The sequence below is a fragment of the Nicotiana attenuata genome, unplaced genomic scaffold (assembly GCF_001879085.1).
Source record: "Nicotiana attenuata strain UT unplaced genomic scaffold, NIATTr2, whole genome shotgun sequence".
Classification (NCBI taxonomy): domain Eukaryota; kingdom Viridiplantae; phylum Streptophyta; class Magnoliopsida; order Solanales; family Solanaceae; genus Nicotiana; species Nicotiana attenuata.
This window is the reverse complement of record NW_017670292.1, coordinates 178,579-189,424: the sequence shown is the minus strand read 5'-3', so window position 1 is coordinate 189,424 and position 10,846 is coordinate 178,579. Positions and strand designations below refer to the sequence as shown.

Here is a 10,846-nt window from a genome sequence, read left to right as displayed (position 1 = left end):
TTCAAACTTTCCTCTATTTTGAGCTAGAGTGGAAGCATAACATAAGCATCCAAAAGATCTTAGACAATCATACTTGGGTGGCTTCTTAAACAGTACTTCATATGGTGACTGCCCTTTCAGAAGTTTTGAAGGAAATCTATTTATTAGATATGTGGCAGTCAATATAAATTCCCCCAATATTGAATAGGGACTCTTGATTGAAATAATAAACCCCTTGCAATTTAAAAGATTCCTATGTTTCCTCTCCACAACACCATTTTGTTGTGGAGTAGCTACACAAGATGTTTCATGTTGTATACCCTGTGAATGCAGAAATGTAGATTCTTGTGTCCCCTTCCCCAATTACAAAGCATTGTCAGATCTTAGCTTCTTTACCTTCTTGTTAATTGCCTTTCCACCATAGTAAGAAAAGACTTCAAAACTGAAAATGCATTAGTTTTAGTACTCAAGAGGAAGGTCCAAGTTGCTCTACTGAAATCATCAACTATGGTTAAGAAGTATTTGTATCCATTGTATGTACTAGTCTTAAAAGGTCCCCAAGTGTCTATATGAATAAAATCAAATATGCTTGAAGATCTGATTTGATTAATTGGGAAAGGTAGCCTAGTTTGCCTGGCTTGAGGACATACATCACACACATAATCAAAATTTGAAGGAAAATGAATGAAACTGAGATTTTTCATTGCTGCAAAGGGCAAGTGCCCCAATCTGACATGCCATTCTCGTACATTAGATATAGCATTAGCAAACTCAGGTGCTGAAAAAGGAACACTAGTAGAAAATAGACTGTAATTACTTCCTTTTGGAATTGAAACTACATTTTGTTTGAACAAGATCCTAGACTCTAAACTACTAGGCTGGAGCAGGTATAGACCATCCCTCACTTCACCAAAAGCTTGTCCCTCCTCATTAAAGGGACCTGCAACAGGTATTTGTTGGAAATCGGATTAATAGAAGGGACATATAGAACCCTTTTCCAGAATCATATCTGGCTGAATGCTTACCCTTCCTATATGTGTAATAAACAATTGAAATGAGTTAGGCAAACTTTTGTGCAAAGTTATAGGTAATGGACAGAGTTCTAAGAATGATTTTGAGTCAAAACACATGTGCTTAAAGGCACCTGAGTCAATAATCCAGGTGTTAGTGTTAAAAACAACTAGGCATGTTCCAGAGTATGAGCTACTGCATTAGCATTGATCTCTGTTCCTGCATTTCCAATCTGCACTTGCTTGATTATGTTTACTAGCTTAGAGACTTGCTCCTTGCTGAAAAAATGATTCTGATTGCTTGAATTTCCTTCAGTGCATCCATTTGTTTGTCCATCAATTTCTGTTGTTGGAACCAGTGCATTGCCCTTCACTGCTCCTTGAGAGATGTGTGACTTGGTAAATTGGAAGTCATCAGGAAACCCATTGAGCCTGTAGCAGTCTGCCCTGGCGTGGCCTGTCCTCATGCAGTAAGAACATGTAACATTTGGGTTTTACCTAGTCTTCTTTGCCTTGAATTTTTGCTGTGTGTTCCCTTGCTTCTGTTGTGGATTCCAATTTCTTTGGATCCGATTGTTTCTCTGGGGGTTTTGTTCTGTGTTCCCACCATGAATGATGCAGCATCAATGGGGTATGAAGGATTCATGTATATTTCCCATTGGTTCTCATCCTGCAACAGTAGAGAATAGGACTAATCAATACCAAGGAGTGGACTCATCATGAGTATGTTTCCTCGTGCTTAAGCATAAACATCATTCAATCCCATAAAGAATTGAATTACTCTTTGATCTTCCATGAACTTTGTAATTTTCTTCTTTCCATCACATGTACAATCACAAGTGCACCCCATATGTGAGTTGAGAGAATACAACTCATCCCAAAGTCTTTTTAGAGTTGTAAAATACCCTGCTATGCTGCTATTTCCTTGAGCTAACTTTGAGATCTCCTTCTGTAGGTGATAGAGCTTTTCTCCACTCGATTGGCCAAACCTGTGCTCAAGGCTGCTCCAGAGATCCTTTGCAGTTCTAGAATAAATCACATTGTCTCCTATCTCCTTGGTGAGTGAATTCAGCAACCAAGAGGTCACTATGTCGTTGCACCTGCTCCATTGTGAGTGTTCTGTAGCATTCAAAGCTGGTTCACCACAAGTTCCATTGATAAAACCAAGCTTGTTCTTGGCTGAAATTGCAATTAGTACAGATCTTCTCCAGCCTGGAAAACCTCTTCCAACAAATGGTGAGCTAACTAGAGACATCCCTGGAGCATCAGAAGAATGTAGATAGTAAGGGTGATTGGAATCAGGGGTGCTCCCACTGCTGGTAGATCCAGTGCAGTGAGAGTATGTGTTACTTCTATTCCTGTCATTGCTGAAGAACAGATGTGAAGATGAGAAGAATGATGATTGAATATTGAGAGAAAATTATGAATGGATCGAGCTACTGATGCTCTGATACCATGAAAGAAAGATAGAGTGATTTGTGAAATTTTTCTCTAATTGCATTCACTGTACACAGCCCTATTTATACAAGTATTCTGCTTCTAAGATAAATGAAAAATAAAAGAATATTCCTATACACTTGTACTATTATTATTGCTTACATGTATAACCTCCTAACAGTTTTTTATTCTCTTACATGTGCTCATCATGTGTAGGAAGCTTCTATTATTTACCAACTCAGCAAAAACAAACGGTTGAGATCTATTCTTCATCATTTAATCTTGTGCTGTGTGATGCTGACACGTATAGGAATTTACCTACACATTTAGAGACATAAGGGTGAGGACATTACATAGTAATGTCCGAAGTCTCTAAGTCGAACCCAGGCTTCCACACTTCGACTTCTTCGCCCTTTTTTCTTCTTCATCCTTCTTCTGTAAATCATTCTTTTTCTGTGAATTGATGAGCTTTTTATCTTCAACAAATATCCTATTCATGCGCATGTATTACAACTTTTTAACAGGAGATTTCAAATGAACCATTTTCTTCTAACTAGCTCCGCCGCTGATTCGGTATCATGGTGATATTCATAAAGTGACATCATTTAAGTTTCCAAGTGAAAGGGATCCTAGTTAGATATGCAGGTTATGCCAGTACTAAATCAAATATTAGAAAAGCAGCAACAAAACCTGCCTTCTTATCTTCATCACCTCGTCCTGACAAAGTCCAGATAAGTAGCGTCGCTATCATTCAATTTTTTTGGTTTACGAGCAACCAAATCAAGAAGAAATGTATGTATTGTTAGAAGGTAGAACTCGAACTGATGCCCACTTAAATTCTCTTCCCAAGGAAAATAAAAGAAGAAAAGGAGAAGGAAAGAATTAAGATATTGTTCGGCAATGGATAAAATTTAGAGTTTAAATTCTATAGATATATAAAATATATAGATAAATAGGTCACTTAAAAATTAATTACAGATAACTCTATTTAATACATTAACGGGTAACCTAGAATATATGATTAAGTCGATAAAAGTGTATATTAAAAACACATGTCATATTATTTATCATTAATATATTTTGTATAAACGTAACATAAATTTTTCTGGTCATCTGAACTTTTCTGGACTTGGACAACCAAAAGTTTATGGTTTCTTTGTATATTTATTCCCCTAATATAACTAGCTAGCTTCATTGGCCTCAGCTAGCAAACATAGACTCCCCCTCGTTTTCAAGTAGTTTTAATTTTGCTTGTTATAAGGCTTCAGCTATGTCTATGTTCCTACGAGTAAATAAAATTATCCAAAAGATGAATTAAATGCCAATATTTCTTTTCTGTTTTCGTTACTTCAGCCCTGTTTTTTTTTTTTTTTTTTTTTTTTTTTTTTTTTTGAATTCATCCTCGAAAGATTACTGGACAAATAAATTATGCCTGATAGGGACATGCACTGACCACTGTACTCGAAAAACGAAAGATCAATGCGATTAATTAGCCGATTAATCAGTAGCAATAACAACTACCTATATTAAAGCATGAAAACCAAATTAATTAAAGAATTTGATGATGAAGAGAAAGAATTTTTTAATCTTGGATTAAAAGGGATCTCAAAAGCAGCGACTAAGTCTAAACAGACGAATTTCTGTTACTAAGAACTCCAACAGTTACTTTAATTTCATGCATCGAAATCTAAGATTCCCAAGCATATGTTTGACGTGTGAAAGAAAAATTAATGCTATACCTAGTAATCAACAAATAAATATTTGGTTATTTACCTTAACATGAAAATGCAAGAAAAAAATGACTAAATTAATTAAATCCGTTGACCTTGTTTCCAAATTCCAAACTAGTAACCTAATGATTCCGATCTACCTGAATTTGGTAAATATAGTTACTCAATATCTATACTAATGAGAGGTAAGAGGAACCTGATGAAGTAGTCGAGGTGCGCTTAATTAAACTGCTCGAATACCACGATTATGCAAAACTTCGGGAAACCATCAACAGGTGATGCTGCCACATGATCTGATCTTTCCTCAACGGAGCAACTAGAAAAGTTTAGATCATGCTGGCAGCTTCAACTACTAGTGGTTCACGATCCAATATAATATATATCCGATCCGTCAAACACAAACTTCAAACCCTATAACCATGTGTTTTTTCCTCACCCTCTACTTGAAAGTGTAGGAGCTGCAACAAGTGTATATAAAGGGGGAGAAATGGAGATCGAAAATGCAGCAATTGGAGATCTATCTTGGTTAAAAGTCTCTTTGGGATATTCTGATAATTTATTAGGGTGGAGTTGAAAAGCTTGTGGAAGAGATGCATAACAGTAATAATTCATGTGTCAAAAGAAACAGATGGAAGTGGTCCACTATTAGCATAGCCATAGAGCATATAGTGAGACAACTTGAATATAATCACGCCCACGCCACAATCCCATGCACACCCTTTTAAAGCCTTTAACTTTTGTGAAGATATATGATGTAGTCTTGGAGTAATAATTATGTATATTATTCTACCTAAAAGTATAAGTTGTTAGAGATAATATACTTTTAATAATTATTTAATCATATATAATGTCTTAATATGCTCCTTATCTATGAGTTTAATTCTTTTCATGACCAAACATATAGAAATACTTTTTTTTGGACGGGGAACAACTCGAAAAGTACTTTACTTCAGTCTGAGTACTATAAAAAAGGCAGCTCGGTGCACTAATTTTCCGCTATGCGCGAAGTTCGGGAAAAGGCCGGGCCATAAGGGTCTGTTGTATATAGTCTTATCCTACATTTCTGTACTATATAATATCTAAATCCAAAATCTCTTATTTACCCAGGTATTATGTTGAATTGTCATGTGATTAACGAAGAATTCTTAATATAGATGTTGAGCGCTTTATAAAAAGATGGGAAGCATATTAATCTACACTAACTTTCCTCAATTAATTTTTAAGTCTGGTTCTTTTTAAATTTCCTTAGACTTTAAGAACCCCTCATTTCATGTTTGCATCTCTGATCACATGTATCCCAGTCTGCCTCCACCACTTGTAGAAAAGATAAGGGCAAAAATTAAACAAGTTGAAAATCCACGCAAAACGAGAGATTAACACATGGAAGTTCATGGAGGGGACCATTAATAATTGGGAATGCATGGCCTTCTTTCTTCCTCTAATATTAACAAGTAGGGGTAAAAAGCAAGAAAAGACAGATTTTAAAAGCATCACTCTGATCTGCTCTCACTTCTCCTCAAACCAATCAATATTGACTTTCACGTGATGACTCATGATATCATATCAAAATATTCATGTTTGATGATAATATAAAGTTCCATTTCCTTTAAAGTATATATCTTGGTTTCAGTTTACTTCAATGAGGATTGAGGGTTACCTTTATAAACATATATGGAAATGCCGTTTGTTCGTGGGAAACCCCCCCCTCTTCTTTGTACCTATTTCTTCTGGTCAGTTACCAAAAAAAAAAAAAAAAAAAAGAAAGAAAAGAAAAGAGTTGCTAGAAAACTAGTTAGGAATTTCGACAAATGGTGTCTAATATTTAGTATAAATGTAGAAAAAGTAGTAATAATATTTAATGGCAAAATACAAAACTAGCCTATTAGATGAAACTCATTGTATTCACTAGCGAAAAAATGCATAAAATATGTATATAATACACATATACACAAAAGTTATCTATATTTTATCGGCTATTATTTTTCTAAAGCGGCTAAAAATATACATTTCCTGTAACTAAGTAAATATAGATTTTTCCACAAATATTTAACAGATCAATCTTCATCAACTGTAGCTTTATCCCTACTAAAGACAGCCATGCCCATGGTTAATGTTTTGTATTTATAGAGATCGGGGTGGTGTTATTAATGTGTAAATGTGAATTAGTTGATGCTTGAATTTCTGTTTTCACGTTACAATAACAAAGAAACATAAAAGAAATGGAGTAGTGAAAAAAAGGTATACGTGTAAGTGGTAATGTGATCCTTAGGATGACCAAAGTAGTGATTTTGACATTATGTTGTTTTCAACTTGTTTTGATTCCTTTGGTTGGTTTGAAAAGATAGGAACCAATAGAATGATAATGCATACAGTGTCACCGCCTTTTGTCAAAGTGTCAAAAGTTCCCGACTTATTGGCTTTGAATCAGACACTAACAACTAGCTAAAACTATTCCATTCACTCTTTTTTTGTAGTACTATTATTGTTATTTAGCTTAATTTGGCGAAAGAGAAAAATAATTTAATCATTTTTCGTCTGTTAGACAGAAATAAATAAAGTTACTAAATATTTATATTTCTAAAAAGTATCAGATACTTTGTGAAATTATAAGTCAAAGTACGCGAGCTAACCCCGACATCACAGTTATTAAATAAATGCAAATTATATTGTTGTCCCCCCCCCCCCCACCTCCCCATCCCCCATTGTCTCATTTATGACTTATGAGGAGGGCAAGATGGGGGTGACTTCGGTGATTAAAATGAGCTAAAAGAAGTTAACTTTGGCAGTTGAACTTAGGGACTGAAAGAAGAGGATTATTGTAATTTATATATATATATATATATATATATATATATATATATATATATATGTTTCTTTATCTTTAATAAGGGACAATTCGGTATCAAATTGTCAATCCAAGCTGAGTCAACATATTGGAGGCTACTAGGTCTGAGAAAATTTGTTGTACAAAGTGATGTTAAACAGCCGCAGTTGAGTTGGGAGGCATGCATATTGAGTTAAAAATTTAAACCCGAAGAATTTTAATTTTAATTGTATATTTAAATATATAAAATCTTTAAAGTATTTTTGAATTAAAATTTATATATTTAAAAATCACCTAGGAAGTACTAGTGAGAAGGCCTGTCCGCATGCTTCATCCTATTTCCATAAATGAGGAGTTTATGTGTGTTTTTTGGGTATACAAGAGAATAATCAATATACATATAAAAGGGAACAAATTCAACTGAAACTATAGCCTTTTCAATCCAACCTGAACTTTCGCATTCCACCACTGTGGAATGTTGACAGTACTTCTTTTGTAAAAATTATTTACAATTTTAATGCATGTATTATTTAAATAAGTACAATTACTAAATTGAACCAAGCTTCCATTTTCAATCCAATATAAATTCTGAATCCATAATCCCTAGGAATTAGTCCTTGCCGTAAAATCCTCTTCTACCTTATAACTCTTCTCTTTTCTGATTCCAAAGGTCCGATCTGTGTCTCATCAACATAAAATAAACACTTAAAATAGTACTCTATTCAGTGTATGATCTCCATTATTCTTCGGTTATACATTTGCACGCAAAATGTTAGAGCGAAAACTGAGGGGAGAGATCCAAGGGTGGACAGGGCAGCTGGAGAGGAGTAGGTGTGAAAGACTCAATTACTCCTTGACCACCTTTCCTTCTCCCTGATAGTCAAGAGATTAAAAAGAAAAGAGTTAGAATGGATATAAAACACATGGCAAAAATAGATGTAACGGCAACAATAACAAAGCCTCAATCTTGAATTCAGCTAGTTTATAATATGGTCATTATGTTGTGTCACATTATTACTTATATAGCTTTATTTCAGTTCATCTCAATCCAAACAGAAAGAGCAAAGAAAGCATGTTTAGCAAAAATAAACAATTAGCAAGAGCCACAAGTATCAAAGATACAAGAGAGCAGAAAGAACTTAAACAAAAGGAATATATAATGATTAAATTAAAAGCCAATGTTACTTACTCTTAAACAGTGATTTCCTTGTTGCTCGGTCAAACTCAGTTTTTAGAAAATTAATATTATGCTTTCCAGAATCCGTTGAGTCGTCAAAAGAGGAAGGAGTGAGGCTGTCAAAGCATGACCTAACCTTGGCCATATCCATTTCTCTTATTTATGTATAATTAACTGGCCAAGTTTAGATCATGCTGGCAGCTTCACTTGTTCCCTTTCAGACTTGGATCTGAAGCATCCATTTCATATTGCAAATAAGTACTAATGTATAGGAAATGCTATATATATATATATATATATATATATAACTAGTGGTTGAATTGAAAAGAAGAAAGAAAATGCAAAGGAGAGAGTCTTAAAGTGAAGGGAGGAGTAGTTGTTAGCATTTATTTATACTAGTAGTAGCAACCTGGAGAGGAAGCTGGAGGCATTATCGTTTTTATATATTTAAAAAAAAATAATAAAGAGAGAGAGAGACAAGGACCGAAGGGTAAACAGTGAATTAAAGCCGAATGTGTAGGCAATTGAGCAGCTATGAATTAAAGAGAGTGAAAAAGAAAGAAATTAAAGCTAAGGAGTGTAATATAGGGTCACAAACATGCAGGAGGAGGCAATTAGCCGAAAGTGGAAAGTAGGGCGGCAGGACACGGTGGCGATGCTTGTCTTCTTTCTTGGTATTACCACCTCAATGCCATGTATGTAGTACTAAAAAGACCCACAATAAACCCTAGAAATTATAGCTATTCAATTGATATATATGCTCCTCCTTACTCTGCTGCTAGTACAAATAAAGATTTACCAAACTTATCAATAATAATAATAATAATAATAAGGATTTACCACTCATAGTTATTGTGAGATGATAAGATCATTTCAACCCTGATTAGAGGTTTCATATTCGAATAGGCTGTCATAATTTATTTTTTATTGAAATTCGTTGTATTAGCTCATCCGAAGTTTTAATTATGTTGTTAAAAGTATTTGTCTTTTTTTCTTAATCAACTCATCAGGTTACTAATCCCACATTTATTTATCGTTATTTATAGTTATTTGTAGTTAGTATACTGTTGATAGTGTAAAATTAAATATTTTTGGCATTATTACTAATAGAAGTTAAACTTCTATTACTAATGAGTGTTTTTAACCCACAAAAGTAGGTTAATTATTTACTCTATCTTTTAAACTATCATATCGAACTTGATGAATAGTTACATATTATTGTAGGCAACTTATCGTAATGGTGTAATCTCAGTGCACAAAAATTAAACTAATCATTTTTTAATCGTTGTGGCAAATAATTCTTTTTAATCACTGAATAGTGTAACCATTGGTCTGGGAGGTGTATTCAGGAATGTCAATGGAAAATGAGTGGTTGGTTTTGTAAAATTCACACATGCTAGCGGATCATTACAAGCAGAAATCAAAGCTCTCCTAGAGGGACTCCAAACAACACACGAATGGGGAATGTTCCCTCTTGAAATAGAGACAGAGACTTCACGGAGGTAATTCGCTCTATACAACAAGGCAACAGATTATATGATGACATTGTTAATGAATGCAGGTTGTTAATGCACCAACAGAAGGAAGTAACCCTCCAGCACGTATTCCGGCAAGGGAATAATGTAGCTCACCAACTGGCAAAACAAATACTCAAACAAAGGGGAAAAGACATTTTGTTCAACCGCTTAGAATCTTTTGTGGGAAATGAACTAGAAGAACATTATGCTTTTGTTAAATTTCTATCTTATGATGCTTGCAATGTTCTAGCAAGCTTAGGCAATCAATATGTTCTTTGTGACACAAAGTATGAAAATAATGTACTGAACACTACATAGTTTTTAATATAAATATTTCCTGTTTGAAAAAAAAAAAACGTTTGCTCTGGGCAGGTTATTCTTAACTTGCTATGAAAAAAACTCCAAGAATATAATGGATATCCACAGAGCTGTTTGTAATACAAAGTTCTGATTTACTAAAGTAAAACGAATGAGTTTGGCTCTTCTTGTCGTGAATAGATTATTTTTATACATATGGAAGGGAAATTGAGCTAAAAATAAATTATATAAAACATTTTCTTAACTATATCTTTGATGAAAAATATACATATTTCTAGTTATTGAATTGATTAAATCTTGACATTACCCCATGATATTAGAACTCAATCTTGAGTTTATCAGGTTTTGGTAACTATTAAGAGTTATAGTTTGAGCTTTTGAACTCGACCAGAATTATTCTCAAATTAAACATTTAAAACTCAATTAGTGAGCCTAATCAACTCAACAAGACTAATTGAGAAGTCAGATAGTTTTTATTTGTTTATGGATTTTTTAGCATTTTAAAGATTTTTAATTATGTAAATTTGTAATTGATATACGACTTATTTTTTATTCTCTAAATACGTATTAATTTTTCCAGAATTTTTTTACAAATCAATGTTTGTACAAAACCAAAGTTAGATGCTTTTGCTCTCTCTGTTGAATCTTGTCATGATATTTTTAATTTCATGAATGGTGTTGCATTGTTTATTGTGGAAATTGCTTTTCGCAGAAATATAAAGTAAGATTGAATACAATAGAATCTTATCCGATTTTTAATATTTTCCTTGAATCCTCGCATATTGGGAGCTTAATGTACCAAATTATTTTAAAAAAAATAAAAATGGTGTAGCATAGTTTCTACAAAGCTTTTA

At 33.6% G+C, this 10,846-nt stretch overlaps 1 protein-coding gene and 1 long non-coding RNA gene across 2 annotated transcripts; both read right to left on the bottom strand.

The window, feature by feature from the left end:
* Positions 1-700: 700 nt before the first annotated feature.
* On the bottom strand, positions 701-4,867 carry LOC109237366. Its single transcript, XM_019403661.1, has 2 exons — positions 1,895-4,867; positions 701-1,659 (listed from the first exon to the last, which is right to left on the bottom strand). Exons 1-2 carry the CDS (start codon positions 2,242-2,244, stop codon positions 1,632-1,634), a joined length of 378 nt encoding a protein of 125 aa, XP_019259206.1. The 5' UTR covers positions 2,245-4,867; the 3' UTR covers positions 701-1,631.
* Positions 4,868-7,395: 2,528 nt separating this feature from the next.
* LOC109237364 lies at positions 7,396-8,533 on the bottom strand. Its single transcript, XR_002069624.1, has 2 exons — positions 8,170-8,533; positions 7,396-7,853 (listed from the first exon to the last, which is right to left on the bottom strand). It is a non-coding gene; the product is annotated as an uncharacterized LOC109237364 (long non-coding RNA).
* Between the last annotated feature and the right edge of the window lie 2,313 nt (positions 8,534-10,846).

Excerpts from the sequence above, each read along its gene's own strand:
- LOC109237366 (XM_019403661.1), bottom strand. The coding sequence starts at position 2,244 with ATGTCTCTAGTTAGCTCACCATTTGTTGGAAGAGGTTTTCCAGGCTGG. Across the intron at positions 1,660-1,894 it reads GGAAATAGCAGCATAGCAGG|GATGAGAACCAATGGGAAAT; the intron begins GTATTTTACAAC and ends CTACTGTTGCAG.